The 17640-nt window shown below is 39.5% G+C and overlaps 1 protein-coding gene across 1 annotated transcript; it reads right to left on the reverse strand.

The window, feature by feature from the left end:
* Nucleotides 1–6053: 6053 nt before the first annotated feature.
* On the reverse strand, nt 6054–6583 carry APELA (apelin receptor early endogenous ligand). The gene is made up of 2 exons (XM_062492700.1): nt 6508–6583; nt 6054–6142 (listed from the first exon to the last, which is right to left on the reverse strand). Exons 1-2 carry the CDS (start codon nt 6581–6583, stop codon nt 6054–6056), a joined length of 165 nt encoding a protein of 54 aa, XP_062348684.1.
* Between the last annotated feature and the right edge of the window lie 11057 nt (nt 6584–17640).

Raw genomic sequence — 17640 nt, forward strand, 5'->3', positions numbered from 1 at the left:
TAATATATGTTACAACTGTACCTCAAAATAAAAGTTAAAATAATGTATTGTTATTTTATCCTCTTTTTTTATTATTCAGTGCTTACCCAGTAGCTTTTTGGTTCTGTAGCAAATCAGTATGTACGTTTTTTTTCTTATTATAAAATAAGTATTTTATCCTGCCTATGGAATATATTGGGTTGCCTGAAAAAGGTTCACAGGGTGGGGTTTTAATAATTTTTAGATGAAATGCTGAGCTGTGCTAAATATTCTGTACACATGGAAGAAAATATATGATCTCTTGTGAATGTGCATCTTACATGAGGAAAACTCTGTCAGTATTTCTGTTTTGTCTTCCCATATTGCTCGTAGTGGATGTTCTGTATAAGCACTTCAGTATTTCACTCTGCCAGGGAAATCACTTATTGTAAAAGATTTTAACAGGATTTTCCTGCTTTAAGTTTCTATGCTAACATGTAAGTAATTAACATGGAGTTAAGCAGGTTTACTCTACTGGGAGTCATTCTTAATCTACAAAACAAGGTTGCAGCAAGGACCAGAGGCTTGGGCCAACAGTCAGAATAGGTAACTGGAGACCTGGAAAAGCAGCTTCAGCCTTGAAATGAGTTGGGCTTTCTTTGTAAAAGCCATGTTGCCCTGTTTATGCTGCTGGAGTGTTTCCTGCTTTGCATAAATATTTTGCAGCTGATCAATAGCAAGAAAGAGAAGAGCCAGTAGAAGAGCAAGTAGTGAGATCAGTAGGCTTATTGTACTGATAGTCAAACATTTGAAATTCATTTGCCATGCTAATGTTTCTTCTGATTGATTTAATTTAAAGCTTAGTGACCCTTAGTAAAATTTGGCTTTGTGTAGACACTGAGATATTTATAGCATATGTATGTGGCATAAGGGAAATATTTCCAGTCTTTATTCTCCTATAATTTCCTTTTTTTCCATACTGGAAAGGGAAGAGGTGAATTGTTTGTTATCCTTTGGGAACATGCTAAACTGCTGTTTCTCACCAAAGCCTTGCATTTACCTCCGTTTCCTGCTGACCTGTTGTTACAGGACAGGACTTAATGAAACATACTTCCAAATTAAGTTTTCATTTTTCCCATATTACAACTATGTACAAGACCAGGAGTTAATTCAATGTTTTAGAAACTCACGTTTTGCCTTCCAGAATTTAAGGTCTTAATCTGTGTCTTGGGATCAAGTCATGTTAGATTGCATCCATGCAAACATCAATTCTGACTGAGTAGAAGCAATTTGTACTTGTGCAAGCTGCCTTTAAGTGTAGGTACACTGGTGCATGCACAGGGAGAACTCAGTTCGGCTGTTGCAGCACCATGTCCAAATATTTCACATACATAGATATGATCACACTGTTATCAAAACAGATAGTTTCAACAAAGTCAAATGCAAGTCTGACTTGAATCAGAATTTTGCATTTTTAGAAAGACAGAAAATGTCAGGAAAACTTTTCTGTGATTAACTGTGATTTATTTGTGTCAAAAATGGCGTAAAAAGTTTTCAAACACTGGTTCTATACGAATCCACTGGGAAAATAGGCAAGTTCTCAATTTTCGTTAGATGTCTTTGACAGCTGAAGAATACAGATTTTGAGGAGTGTACAAAATTTATTTCAAATAAGATATTATTTGAAATGCATACTATCTTTTTACAAAATATACAATTAACCAGCTAGTTGATAAAAATATCTATCAAAGTTCACAATCTGCCTTTTTTCAAAGCAGATTTTGGAGTATCAAAATGCCTTTAAAGAACAGATATTTAGAATAATTTTGTAGACTGACAGCGGGCTTCCTAGGGTGCTTTTTTATTTTTATTTTTCTGTGAAGGACCATGCATTTATAGCTTTCTGATAGGTACATTATGTATTTTTTATGATTCTATCAAAGTTAATTGAATAACTGTGGTTATATATAAGATGCAGTGCCACAATAGATCCATATACTCATTCATAAGACACAACTGTTAAATAGCTACTCTTCATCTTTCTTGCTTTCCCACACTGTTTACCTCTTTAGCTCTTCTAAACAGAGATAGCCAAGGATATATGTCAAAGCCATGTAAATAAATAATTTTTAAAATATATATAAGTGATAGAATATCTCTTTGGGAAACTGCTTTTTTTTTTCAAGACTCCAAAGGTTTACCTGCAGGACTGCTTATTGATTTAGATGAGTTTGACTATCGTTTTATGATGGTTTTACACAACTCCAGAACCAGGTCTGATGTTGCACTTCTATTTTTTATCATGTAGAGAAATTTGTTACTCCTGTTAAACTCTGCCAATATTAATCAAATAAGATTTCAAGTTCTTAGAGATAAGGAATTACATATGCACACTCATTAGAAAGTTTCAGCTATTCAGTTTTTTGATTGCTGCTCTTTCATTAATTAGATACTATGTGTTTTAAGAAAAAAATTGTAATACCAGATTTAAACCACAACATCTATGATCTTTGTCTTTATATATTGTGTAAAAAATGCTGGCATTTAAAGTCTAGTGCAATGATTTAAAAATCTGGGTATGTTTTGTTTTCAGGTTGTTCTATATATGCTAATTAAAGGGCTACCACATTTTCCTTTATATGTAGGTAGGTAATTTCTGCTGATATAAAAGACATATGTGAAACATGTGTTTTTAAGAACAAAACTCAGACTAAAAGCTCAAGGTATTCTTGACCACCAGTGCTGAAAAGGACAGCCTGTTTTCTGTTTGAGGTCTTCATTCATTGTAGTGCTATGTTCAAAAAACCCATTAATTTAAATGACGGGAATAGAGTGCTACACAGCACTGGCTGACTAAACAAAGGCTTCCTTTCAATGGTCTATTTTTATGCTCTATTTATAATACTGTAGCAGGTATTTTAGGAAAACTACTCTTAAGCAAATAGCTCTATAATACTGAATTTTCAAACTAGTTTTAACTGTCTGGTTTGGCAGCCCAGTTTAAGAAAACAAATGATAGACTTTGCAGTAACAGCTCATTAGAAAGGAGGATGGGCTTGACCTTAAGGCCTGGCTTGAGAGATCTGAGTTATCAGTTTTGCATGACCCTTGGCTAATCTCTTATCTCTGTGTGCTTCAATTCTCTATCTATAGAATGAGGGCTAACACTCTCTTTGCTTTCTGATACTGTAAACTCTTACTATGGTCACATACATGAAGCCAGTGGGACCGCTAGTGGTGACTTTGGTACTATTACAGTGATGCATTCTATGTTATTATTAAGGTAATTCCATAAAGACGTAATGTTAGATGTTAAAACATATGTATATATTATTAATATATAAAATTATAAACAAAAAATGGACTTCCACAACTCCATGCTGGAATCTGATACTATTTCATCCCAAACACTGCCCTATACACAGCCTGAACTGGGTAGTCAACAGCACTTTCAATTTCAATCAGTCTGAACATTATAAAGCATCAAGAGCACCCTTGGACAGATCCTTCCTTCTTGCTTCCACTGGAAAACTAGCTCAGATCAAAATAAACCTGATGTTTGATTTGATCTTTAACTTTCACTACTCATGGTGAGAGCCAAGTAATGTGCAGGGAATGATACATCGAGGTAAATTAACGTACATTGCCCATCACCACACTTCTTCCCCCCACCACTTCTTAGGGTGTGAGACAGGGGCCTTTAGTCCAGGTCCAGTAGAATGTGAGACAGGACTGCTGAAGATGGGACTGTGGTGGCTATCAGGTCAGCTGTTGTTGATCTGGACTTTTGACAAACTTCTCATATCGGTTCAGCTATTGCTCTTTAAAATACTGAAAAGACCTGTATGAAGCTGCTGGGGGAAAAAAGAAGAAAAGGAGAGAAATATTAATGAGAGATTTAGTAGTCTAAATAAGTCTCATACAAAACAGAATATATTATTTATGAAATACATGGATGAAGTTTGGAATATTATTTCTTAATTTGGAAATTTCAGCAGAAAAGTTGGAGGAAGAAAAGACAAAAGCAAGAAGGCTGCTAATATAAAATTTTCTGCCTTTTTTTTGTCCCATGTTTTGTGTATGGAACTGATGAAAAGTCAAATTCAATCTTCTCATTTCAAATGCTGCAAGAGGCTGCTATGCTCATTTTAGTTTCCAACCACTAGTTGAAATTCAGGCTTAAGGGTGCATCCTGTTTGCATCTGCAAATGGCTTTATCCATATGTACAGCTCCACTGAGACCAGTAAGATACTCATGTGAGTCAAGTAACCCAGGCATGTAAATATTTGCTGAATTTGAACTAAAACTGGAGGGGAATGTAAACGTGGGTGGTAAATGCTACTTAAGATAAAGGATAGCGCCCACAATGACTGAAGTTAAGAAAGTTAGTTCAGGTGCCTGTCTCCCCTTACACCCTAGTAGAGGTTTACTGAGTTCTAAACAGCTTTATAAAGCAGAAGGATCTTTAACTAAATGTCTACAAAATGTATTGAGAATTTTGTTTTGTTTGGTCTCGACTTTTGTTACGAGAAATCAGCTCCCCAAAGAAAAGGATGTTAACGCTGAAAATATGATTTATCTTGATATTCTGTGGGGAAAGGAATTCCAGTGTAAATGCACATGTATAATGCAGCTACTGCAGTCTCAAGCAAAATGTATGCCTTATATCAGGCTTCAGAGCACATTACAGAAAATGTAGATGCTTTCTACACCATTTTCAGACATGGATGCTGAATGGGAGGGGAAGGGGCTAAATGTACTCTTCTTAGGAACTAAAGCAAATCATTCCGAATTGATTCACAAAATCACTGGGTCTAAATTCCTCTGTCCATTCAGTCTCTGCCTGCTGAGTGAATCGATCCAATTGCTTATCCTTTTAGGTTTATGCTTAAACTGATGATGGAATATCATTCAATCTGTCTCTTGCTTAAATGTAGCAGTGAGGAGACATGGCATTCAGTAGTAAAGCATTCCTCTGGCATGCCCCTCTTTCTACTGGCATCTCAATTCTGCCACTCAGTATGCAGCCCATCTGAGATTCAGTTTAAGATATGGCAATCTTTCTTTTCAACCTCACAAACTTGCCAGTTTACTATCCTGTATGCACATTCCACGTGCTTATAGGCCAGCACTATAGAGTGCAATGGTACCCTTTGCATGGCTGTTTTGGGAGTGGTGTGGGTTCTTTTCACCAAAGCAGTTCAAGCATTGACAAGATTCTTGGTATAGGGTTGTTAAAAGTTTTACTTTAGTCTTCTTTTCGCTGTTAGCCACTTAGTAAATCGAAACCTCTTGACTCCACAAAGTGCAGGTTCTGCCGCTATTTATTTAGGATGCTGTCAAGCCTGGGGCTACAACATTAATTTTAATATATAATGAGTTTCAAAGATGCAAAACTACTCACTGCATGTTTTATTCATTCTCAAATTGCAAAGAGCACCAGGTTTCCTTTTGATGCCTCCCACATTAGCATATGCTACCTGTGTGCTTCTGCAGTCAGTGTTTGAACGTATCTGCCCTCATCAGCTATAAAGCATTAATGTTTTGCACTTGTATAGCCTTTCATTCGAGGAGCTGAAAGTCTTTTGCTGACAATGATTAAGAATTACAGCCCCCTTTGAAGTGGGTGAGTGCTGCTACCTTCATGTTACTGATGGGCAGAGTGAGGTGACTTCGCCCTGCATCCAAGGCGAGGGAAGTGTCAGCGCTTGCAGCCCCGGAGCGTCCTCTGCAAACGCCGCTCTGTCCAGCCTTTGCACTAATGACACTCCTTTGCCAGCAGCCTCGGAGGGCAGCGTTCGGCCCGATTAGCGGGCTCGGTTGTTTTCTACTGCCTCACGAAGGCACTGGCGGCGGGGGTGGCCTGGAAGGGGGAGAAGGCGGCAGCGGGACCCGCGCCCGAGCTCCGGGACAGCGACCGCCCCGCCGTGGGCAGCTCCAAGGCCCCGTTTCCAAACCGCTTGGTATGGAAACGAGGGCAGCCCGGGCGCAATCACGCCTCGCGCAGTTCCAAGGGCAGGTGCGAATTCCCAGAGGTGCTCCCCGCGGGCCCGGCCCACACGCGCGGATTTACCTGGCCACGCTGCGCCGGGGCTCAGGGGAAGGGTACCCTGGAGTGGAGCGGCATGCAGCGCCGGTGGGAGCAGCCGTGCCGGTGGAGCTTCCTGCGCAGGGCCAGGCTGGCTGCGGAGAGAGAGGGAGGGAAGCGGGGTGAGAGCGGCGCCGGTAGTGCCTCTCCGCGGCCGTGCCCTCCCGTGCCGCCGGGGCTTCCCCAAGTCCGCGACAGTTGCCCACCTCGGGTCCCTATTTATTCCTGTCCTCCCCCGCCTCCCCGAAGTTGCCAGACTCCAGAGATGGGCGCCTCATCCTGTCTCGCTGCCGCTAGAAGTAGGGATGAAGCGCAGATGGATGCGCCGGGTCCAGACCCGTCCCGGAGGGCACAAAGCGGTGTTGGACGCGGTCAGACGAACCCGCCGGAGGTGCCCACGGCAGGCACGGCCCCCCGGCTCCCGCCCCGGGGGGCAGCATCACACCGAGGCATCGCCTACCTGGCCGCTGTCCGTAGGCTGGAAGGAGGCTCGCCAGGAGCACAGCCGCGATCCAAAGCAGCAGCTGGAGTCTCATGTCTGCAGCCAAGGCGGAGGCGCGCCCGGGGGGCCGTGTAGGTGTGTGCGGCGGGGAAGTGCCGCCCGTGGGGCCGTGAGGGGCCGGCAGCGCCCGCAGCCGCGGCCCAGCTCACACGGGAGCCAGGGCCGGCCGCCTCCGCCAGCGGGGTCAGCGGCCCGGCAGGACCGCGGCTCTGGGCTGCGCTGCGGGCCGGGCCTCCCTCTCTTCCCTTCTCCCCTTCTCTCCTTTGCTGTCACTCCCCCTTATTTTCCATAAGCAAACAGCGCAGGAATGAAAAGCCCGTGTAAACAGCAGCTCCTGTCAATGCGTAGGGGCAAGGAGCCTCTCGAACAATGCGGCCGCTCCACTTTAAATTCAACCCGGCCAGGAAAAAAACATATGTAAAACAAGCCCCGATGTTCCCTCCCCCATTTGCAACTGTTTAAACTCTGCATTGCCCATATTGGTCCCACATGCAGACACCAATGGCAGGGGCAGGAAATGCCCCCCCGACCTTTGTTCCCCCCGAAAGCGGGGGCAGGGAAGCCCCCCAAGCATGGCTCTTGTCCCAGCTCAAATGCTTTCTCTCTTCCCTAAACTATCCGCGAAGTTGTGGCTATTCAAAGTGAAACTGGCAGTAGTTAAGGCTAATGAGTCTTTTGTACCGTCAACTATTTTTTAAAGAATCGGAATGTTCAGGAATTAGTTTGTGAGCTTTTTTTTACTGCGTAGGGTAAAATATAAATATATCTGTTCCAGCGGTGCCAGTTTGAGGGCAGCAGTTTTGGATGGGACATGCATTTGCATAACCCACCTGTACATTGCAGTATATTTATACTTGATTATGATGAGAGCTCGCTTTAACAAACCACGCTGAAACCAGCTGGTGCAGACAGCCAAGCCTGAAAAGAAAAAAGGCAAAACCTGTGGAACTCGGGAGCAGCAGTGATGGCTTTGAAATCCAGTGAATTACTGGCATCAGTTGAAATTCGACTGGTCATTTTCTTTTTTCCAATTTTCTGATTTCTTGTGATGAATTAGCATCTAGTTATTTGGGAAGAAAAAAACATTAAAATTTGTTAATTTTAGGGGGGAAATTCTGTTCTAAAATATGTGGGAAAGAGTACATTTCTATATAAGTTAAGCACTACTACTCTTACTAGGTAACTATGATTGAAAGTTGGATAAAGTTATTTGCCTATTTCCTAAAAGAGTGGAATGTATAGTTGGTTTGTTGGGGGGGGTGGGTGGTTTGGTTGTTTTGTTTTGTTTTGTTTTAATTCAGTTGCCCCTGTATAATTTTCCCTTATTGTGAGCTTTCCCATTACTTTTAAAAGCCTGTTTAACTCAATAGGACATGCTAGTCCCTCCTCATAGTTATGCATCATTACTTGTTTACTTAATTTGTCTAGGTAGAGTATGACTATAATTGCAGCTTGAATACATGGAGGAAATGGTTCCTAAATGTTGTTTTTAAATGATTCCAAGACTGCTGATGAAGGTGTCTCAGACAAAACAGTAACAAAGGAAATCCTCTGCTGGTTGATCAGATTTGACTGTCATAACAAGGAGATGCATCGCAGTATTCTTCTTTGCATCTTGGTGGTCATTATGTTTTCTCTTTGTGATTTCTTGCCTTTAAAGTGAATTTTTTTTACTATTATTGCTACTAGCTCAGCTGAAATCAGGGTCCCGTGGTGGCAGTGACAGAATTTTCTTAAGGAGTTTATAAATTCAATTACAAATGTGGTGGAGTAGGAGAGGAGTGCTGTGGCCAGACCACTCAACGAGTTGGTAACAGAGCCAGGGTTACATTCTCAATATCCTAAATGTCATTCTGGCTCCACTAGGAAAAGTTTAGGGATGTGTTGTCTTGCACACTGGCCTCCTCATTCATACAGCCCTGCAAATGACCATCACTTTCATTCAGCAGGTGAGGTTCAGGCTCATAACCTTAAGGTGGAAAGTAGTATAGACTTCAAAGTGATAGGGACTCTGCAAAAAGCTAAAAGGCAGAAAGAATGCATAGACCATCGCCAGTCCCTCAGGCTATCTAGGCCTCTTCTGCACCTGAATGTGGTAAAGTTTACAGACATTCTGAGGTGACATTAAATTTAAGGGACTTGAGTGAGATGCAGTAATTAAGTGCAGTATTTATTGGGTTTTTTTCCAGTTGGGTATAGGGTAAGCTGTTAATTCCATTGTTCACCCTTTTTCCAGTTGGGTATAGGGTAAGCTGTTAATTCCATTGTTCACCCTGTGCCAAAGTTTACAAATGTTTATTTGACAAATAAAATCCAAGTCACTATAACAGAAGCATGACAGAGTTGCTATAATTTTTATGTAAGATACAGTAATAATTCTGTGTTTCCCAATGAAGAAATTTCTAAAATGTAATACAGCCCCATCCTAGAATTTGTAGTTCATTTGCAAGCAGCTTTTCTTCAGGTGCTTACTTTCATGTGGCATAGTGCTGCTTGAAATTAGGCAAATAACAACTCCATAGAATGTAGTGATGTAATAGTTCTGCATAGTTCTGCCTTTTTCACAGTGTTAGCTGGTGGGTTTTGTGCTGGCTTAAGAGGAGAGGCAATGTAAAGTGGGTAGGAAAGCTGGAAGTCTGTAGATAATGCTTTATGAGCTAGAAGAATTGTTTCTTCGAATCCTTCTTATAATCTAAAAGGAACATAATAAAGGAATGAGGATTTCAGTATTTATTACCTATATCATTGTTACTTCTCCAACAGACATTCTCTTCCCTATTTCCTCCTTGATAAGATCAAATAGTCAGATTATCAGTTTACATCCAGAAAGTGAAAAAAATAGCATATTAGCATATTGCAGAAATAATTTTGAAAGTGCTGAATAGGAACTGCCTTTCCTGAATATCAAACATTAACTGTAAGTAACACACGACATTATCTTTTGCTTAACACATTTCAGTAAGTACTGTATCACTTCACTGGTTAGTGAATGTTCTGGGTGATTTTCAGTAGAGTGACAGCTACAGTCTGAATTGGGGAAAAAATTTGAAAATATGGTGTCATTTCTAATAATAAAATTGGAAGAAATAAGGGAAGGGTGGCTGAGGGAATATCAAATAATTTTGTCACATAGAAAATAAAAATTATATTGATAAATGAAAGAACAAGTTGCTGGAAGAACAAAGGATGAAATAATGTGAGAAAGCAGTAAAATGCATAGTATTAAGAAACAGAATAAGCAGAGTTGGATGATTAGAACAGGGGAGAAAAATAATTGGGCACCTGCTATTATGGAGTAAGAGATTAATTTGTATTCCCTGTTGCTCTGCTAGTCAGAAATTGAATACTACCTTTGGTTTGAAGGCCAGCACATATTTATAAACTCTAGTGTTTATCATTAATATTTGAAAACAGCTTTCAAATGCTATCAAGTATCAAATGTTAAGTGAAGCTTCTGAAGTACAGGAATTATTTGGCAATATATATGGCAATACTGGTTTTAATCCTTGTATCTCAGATGCCCCTTGGACAATAGCCCTTCCCCTCTTAGAAGCCTGTAAAAATGCATAGAACATTGTGGATCCCTACTGTTTCATAAGAAACCATGCTGAATGCTCAGCAGTGATAGTAACTGATAATAAGTGAAAATTCTTGTTTATTTAGACTTGAAAGTGTCAGATAAGATATAATACCAGTGTTTCTAGTCAGATTTTCTAACTTTGTTTTTCCAAAATTAATCCTTCCTGCTGATCCAGAGGAATTATTTCACTAACCAGGCAAGATCTGGGATAAACATATCTACAGGTCAAAAGAATTTCATGAAGCACATCTTTGAGTCAAATTGATAGTGTTACTGGGGAAAGTTCTCAGCTTTTCCTTGCTCCTTTCTATTCCATCCAAGATGTCAAGAGGGCTGTGCAACAAACAAAATAAAAATAAATGCAAAAAGATCATGTGAGCAAATGCCTGAAAGGAAGAAATTAGCCAAGAAATGCTCAGAGGGATAAATTTTGAAATGTTTAGGTGTCTGTGATTTTTTTCACCACAAATTTCACTGGGATTATTATCCTATGGTTTTATAGGGTCTATGTGCCCACCATGAATATAAAGAATGTTTTTTTCTTCAGCCCAGGGTACAGCACCAGATGCCAAATACAATGTTTGCCTTCTTTGTTGACTATAATCATGAAGACTACTTTTTCTAGGCAAAACTCATTAGCTTGAAAATTATGATTTCAAGAGAAAATTATTTACTCCGTCCTGATTTTTATCTGTGCTTGGAAATGAAAACCTACCGAGAAACAAAACTCTATTCCTCCTGTTTGCCATTTTATTTTTTTTCTGGAGGAAAAGAAAAATCCACTTCCTTGCCTGTTAGTGCTCAGCTGCCTTTCCTGCCTTGGGGGGACACATTGCTCCGGAAGAAAATGGTAGTCAGCAAGCAGAAGGAATGTGCACTAGTAACCTGACACTGGAGACAGATGTGCTCAAGGAAAGGAAATGGGGATGGCTCAGACCAGGCTAAACCTTGTATAATTTTTTTTTTTTAATGTTTTCTATGCATGTTGCAGAGATGCACAACCTAGAAAATACATTTTCTTTCATTTTAATCTGGGAAGAAAGTATTCTGTGTTCCTGCCATCATGCCCAGGTTCTTACTGCAGTACAAGTAATAATTACTATTATTAGAATAATAATAGAAAGGTAAAACATGTTCTGGTAGACTTAGTCTGTCTTACTTCTGTGACCCTACAATCTGTACAGTTGATTTTTTAAAAATACAATGAGATACTAGTCCTGTTCCTGAATAGTCATAAATTATGAAGTCCTTCCTAGACAAAAACAATTTCATCAGTTATTTATGGAACTGTATTGACAAATTTTCTTTTTTGCTTAAGGAAAATACCTTCACATGGGCTCCAAGGTGCACTTATTTTTTTTTGTTTCCTTCCATCCCTTAGAAATAAATTTTATTCTAAGATTCATCTAGGAAATACATACACATAATTTCTTCCTAATAGGAAAACAAAGAGGTGAACTCTGGAACAGCAGTACCTGTGATCCCCACCAGTGCGACCGCATGTTCCATTTCAGGCAACCTATTTGGGGTCAGATTCATCTATGGCACTGGTCATAATTTCAGAGCTTTTTTAATTTAAAAAGTCATTTCTATTGTCTTGAATAAATGGTGTTCAAGAAAAACCCCACAATTCGTGCAAAGCACAAGGCTCTATAATAAACTTTTATTTGATGGTTAACTTTCAAATGTGTAACCCCCTTACATATCCAGACCCTTCATGCCCTAGTTTACAACAGGGAAAGTATTTTTAGAAGTATGTTTTTCACGTTATAAAGAAAACTCTCACAAGTTATCATGTAAATAAGGCAAACTTTTGTAACTTTCTGCTGCAGCTTTAACGCATACATTTAGGAAAGAGAGGTGCTTACTGCAGTATTTAACATTGAAGCTACTGTTTATGCTTAGTAGGGAAATTTCAGGAAAGAAATATTTTTGTCCTAAACTCCAGGTTTTAGAGCTTTACAAGCAGTCTGAAAATTATTGGTCTTACCTAAAGCTATCTATTTAGTTGTACAAATTGCTGTAAGCTTTTCAGACAGAAAGGGTTAACCTCCTGGAGATAATTGTCTACATAACTGATCTTCTGTTTTGGATTTGGGCAGCCACTAGCCACAGTAAAATTTTAATGCAGGAGGTGTTAGGACAGGCTTGGCAAATTTCTGTAACGATTGACTGTGTGATTACTTGAACAAGAATTTCAAATTAACCTCCATATTTTTGCATATTTATACTTTTGACTTCAGGTAGTAAATTTGGGTTGCAGCTTCAGTAGATCCTTTTCCTATGTTGCTTGCTTGTATGCCAGAAACGGCTCAGTAGCAGGAGTGAGCACAAGTGCCCTTCAGGGAGTCTAGTGTGATGTAATGTTTTAGTATTCCAAATAGTTGTCACCATTCATGATAACAATCTGCAAGCCTGGTCCCCATCTTGCATTCAGGTGAATGTTGTGCTTTATATAAGGGTTTTCTTACAAGAGTTTGGACCTGTATAGTACTGAACTATGCCTCCAGGCAAAAAGACTGCAGATCTGCCTTGCTCTTCATCAATGTCTGGGCTGTGGTACTGCCTTTTCAGTGCTTCCTATGTGAATTATTTCTTTATCTGCTGTGATCAGGAAGGTCAGCCTTGCTGTGGCCAACACAGCTGGTGAGAGGTGCAAAAGAAGAGAAAGTAACTATGATTTCTCTGCTTTTCTGATCATCAGACAATCTTAAAAGAAGGAATTGCAAGCTTACATTCAAATAAAATATATGAACACAAGAAAAAGAATGGAGGCAATAAAGTCAAGCTTATATTTCTCACTGAATTCTTATGTTGTTTGTGTGGGAAAAGCTTATGTTTTCTGGTTGCATTATATGTAGTTTTGTTTATTTGAAAAGTTTTGTTTTTACAAAACAGGTGTTTACTCTGAGGATAACAGCACCTACATGATAACTAGCCTTGTTGCTAGCTGCTCTACATGTTGCATGCTTATAACTAATAACAGATTTTTCAAGATATAAGCTTTACATTGTAGACTTGTGAGATCTTCCTATGCCAGCATCCTTTTTTTGGTAAATTACATACTTTGGATGATTGTGTAATGTTCTGTCACAAATGTGTGTAACAAAGTCTGCCAAACTGAAGAGATTGCCTTGGTGAAGCCCTCAGTGCTTTAACTGCTGCACTTGCTGGGTGACTGCTGTGATCAGTGCTTGCTGTGGATCTCATGCATTAATGATCTTACCATTCCTCCCCCTGTTGAAGCTGCACTGATAGGAAAGGTGGGAAGTTTTGTGGAAAAAAGCCTACTACAAGACAGAAAGCTGTAACCTGTCATTCCCCTTCTAATCCAGTAAGGTGATTACTGGCTGTACAACACTTACAGCTATACCAAATAAGGCCCTGTTTGTGGTTTTTTTTAATGTTTGTTTTGTTGTTGTTGTTTCGGTTTATTAAAAACCAAAAAAGTTCTTTATCAATGGAAAGACCAAAGACTAAATTAGTAGGGATGATGTAGTGGAAATATTCACAAAGCCTTACAGTAAGGGCAGGACACAGCGAAGGAATATCCTGCAGAAGCTGAAGCAGCAAAGTATTGGTCTTGCTTCTGCAATATAGATATTAAATAATAATAATGTCCAAGATGAATAAAAGGTACAAAGCAAAGCTCAAAAGTGGATTTTGTTGATCTAAATGTTCACCACAAGAATTATTGTGTTAAACCCTTGAAGAAGATCTTGAGACTCCAGATTCATAAAAGGTTTGTAATGAATACTGTACTCCCTCAAAAATAGTTGAATCCAGGAAACAAAACAGCAGCCCAAACCATCAACCCTCAGACAAAATACATGCTTCATGGAAGAGAGGTTACCTTAGGTTATGTGCATAACTTAGATGTTGTCAGGAAGTGCAGTTCATGAGATGTGTTGCATCACAGCCTTAGAAACCCTCAGTTGAAATTGGCAGTGTTTTTGTTTGCTTTTGAGACTAGTAAATATTTTAGCTTGCAATCTTCTACAAAATAGTAATAAATGTTTATTACCAGAGACCCTGATGAACTTTCCTTTTGAAATGTGCTATTTAACAAAATATGTTTTTCTGTCTCTATTCAACTTAATTTTCCTTGCAGCATTTGAAGCTGCTAATAACACAAAGAAATGTTATTCTAGATGCAGAGGTGAATATGCTAATGTATCAGGTCTGCAAAATTTCATTCATTTAGAACAGTTCTTCCATTAGGCAATAATTACTACTTCCCCGTCTCTTTTCCTTTTCCTTTTCCTTTTCCTTTTCCTTTTCCTTTTCCTTTTCCTTTTCCTTTTCCTTTTCCTTTTCCTTTTCCTTTTCCTTTTCCTTTTCCTTTTCCTTTTCCTTTTCCTTTTCCTTTCCGCAGTATTGTTTGTTTGGGGAGTTTTGTTGATTTTGTCATTGTCTGGTTGTTTGTTTGTTTTTGTAGTGGCTATTCTTTTTTAGTTTGTTGTTGTTGTTGATTGGGTTTTTTACTTTTTTCTTTTTGTTTTTAATGAACCACTAAGGTGAGTAGTAGATTACTAGCACTGGTTTTACAGGATATACTTGGAGCCAAAGTGATTTGTACCTTTGTAATTAAATCAATTGTCTTAATGGTTTTCTGGCATGATACAGGCAGGATGGAAAAATCACAGCATGAATGTCATGGTTCAAGTATATATTGTGATGCTGATAGGTAGTAAATCACAGTTTTTAATTTTCACAAAATATAATAGAAAACTTCCTTTGGCAAGTCCATGGTCCTTCCCAGCACAGCAGCAAGTGGCAGCTGTGCAGTGTCCTGGCTGTCAGAGCTGCATTGGGCTGCTTTAGCCAAAGTGACAACAAATGTGTGCCACCCCTGTCCAGGCATCTCATGCAGCCTTTTCCTAGTTGTCCTCACTCCTGGGAAAGACCAAGAATGGATGGAGAATTCCAGCTGAATGAATTGATTTTGTGTCAGCAATGTCTTGATTCTGCTGTCTTTCCTGAGAGGCCCTTTGCTTTTCCATGGCAGTTGTACAGTTTTCACAAGGTGTGGAAAGGGTATTGTGGCCTCAAGATTGGGAGAAGCTGAGAACAGGCTGCAAGCTCCACAGCTTGTTCTGGCAGACAGAAAATGTCACTTGGGCTGCAGCTTGGATAACTTGCAGATGGCATTTCAACTGGAAATCCTAGACTCTTATCTCTGCAGGGGTTTACCCACAGCAGGTTTCAATGTGCCAGTTCAGGTAACCATAGCAGTGTAACAGTGAAATAACCATGCTCCTGAGTGTTTGCTCACGTCCTCTGATGAGTTTACAGCTGTTTGTAGGGCTGTGCTGCCATGGTGACAGGGGTATCCTTCCTGAGCTAATTGATTTAAGGGCATCATCCAACTGGTACTAATTTCAGCCTGAAACCCCAGATTTAAATGCCATATACTTAGAGAAATAAAAAAAAAAAATAGTGTGAGGAGTATCTATATTAAGGTGTAAGTGCATTCACTTGAATGTCAGCAGCCTACATCTTCTGTCCATCACTGGCATATAGCAAAGTAAATAGACCATGGTCTATCCTTGTATGATACTTCACATTTCTCTATACCAACAGCAGGGTTTTGTGGTTCTAAATACTTACAGTACAGTGTTAGGCATATGAAAACTGTTTCAGAACTCAAACAGAAATTGACTGCAGTCACCTTTGGAAGACACCAACAAATTTGCTATTCTTTGTCCTGTTTTTCAAAGGATTAATGTGTATTTACTTGGACCTTTATCATGGTATAATCCCAGATGGCCACTAAGCCCCGCACCACAACTCCCTCACACTCCCATGGTGGGATGGGGGAGAGGATCAAAAGAGTAAAAGTGAAAGAATTCATAGGTTGAGATAAAGTCAGTTTAATAGGTAAAGCAAAAGCTGGTCATGCAAGCAAAGCAAAACAAGGAATTCATTCACCACTTCCCATGGACAGGCAGGTGTTCAGTCACTCCCAGGAAAGCTGAGTTCCATCACGTGTAATAGTTATTTGGGAATACAAATACCATTACTACAAGTGCCCCCCTGTCCTTCCCTCAGCAGTATATGCTGAGCATGATGCCATAAGGTCTGGAATATCCCTTTGGTCAGTGGGGGTCAGCTGTCCTGGCTGTGTCCCCTCCCAGCTCCTTGAGCACCCCCAGCCTCCTCTCTGGTGGGGTGCAGTGAGGGGCAGGAAGGGCCTTGGATCTGTGCGAGCCCTGCTCACAAGTAACAAAAACATCCCTGAGTTATCAACACTGTGTTCAGCACAAATCCAAAACACAGTCCCACACCAGCTAGTGTGAAGAAAATTAATTCTACCCCAGCCTAAACCAGCCCAATCTTTTATATGAATCTCCACAGCAACAAATTCGGTTCACAGTTTTATAGATAAAGGAAATACTGGATCATTTTCTCAACGTGTGTCAGTATTAATCCTAGGTAAGATAAAGTAACCTTTATACTGCAGATATATTTTTTCCTGTTCGGTTTGTATAAGAAGGCCTGAGAAGAACCCAAATAAAAATTCAAGGTTTATTAAACTCTAAATTACACTTAAATGACCTATAGTGTCATATTTGTAGAATGGTGACAACACTTTTTATATAGAAGTTTTGTTGAGATTTTAAATAGATCTCAGAGATTTAGAAATACATTATTTTCAGTGTTTATTGCAGTTGTTACACATTAACTTACAATGTGCTAACACCTAAGTAAATGTTTGGCAGCTGATCAGAAGCCCTAAATGAGGTCATAACATATGGAGAGGTGCTGAGAGGTTACAATTCCTTGTGTCTCAATTAATACTGTAGCTAGTAAGCGTTCTTTGCAGCTCATAGGCTCTGATCCAGCAGAGTGCTGGCATCTCCACTAAGGATGCTCATATGCTTAGAAATATGTTGAGGAATGAATACTTGGCTGGGTCAAGATATCTTGGAATAAATAAATAAATATTTGTTGGGAAAATTGTACTGAGTACAGCAAGCTGACAAACTTGAAGAACATCTTTTTCCTGAATGCTAGTTTACAGCTCATCGATGCATGTGAGCAGCAATAGATTTTCTTCTATAAAAAGTGCTATTTTCTATCTGATTGCAGCTCATTTAAGGATAAACACATTTAATATGCTCTTGCTTTTTCCTTGCTTAGAAGCTATCATTGTAGCTGACATGATTAAAGCAGAACTGTAGAAGTAATGATTTTAGGCTAATAGGCATATTCCTTATGATGTCAGGCTTTATTGAAAGGCAGCCATTCAGCCCAGTATTTCAGAGGAATTAGTTTATTTTCCTTTCACATCATCTCTCACTGTTTTGATACCATTTGGATCAATGGATTGACTGTACTGCATGATAAATACAAATGCATAAAGAAGGAAGCACCCTTGTTTATTTTTCCTATAAAATACCTTGGTATTCTATACGAAAACATTTTCTGAAGTATTTCATTGTAAGTAGTTTGTGCTAGAAAGTTGGTGACCAGTTCTTAAAATTGAGCAAACCTAAGAGAAATGAAAA

This window comes from Cinclus cinclus, chromosome 5 (assembly GCF_963662255.1).
Source record: "Cinclus cinclus chromosome 5, bCinCin1.1, whole genome shotgun sequence".
Classification (NCBI taxonomy): domain Eukaryota; kingdom Metazoa; phylum Chordata; class Aves; order Passeriformes; family Cinclidae; genus Cinclus; species Cinclus cinclus.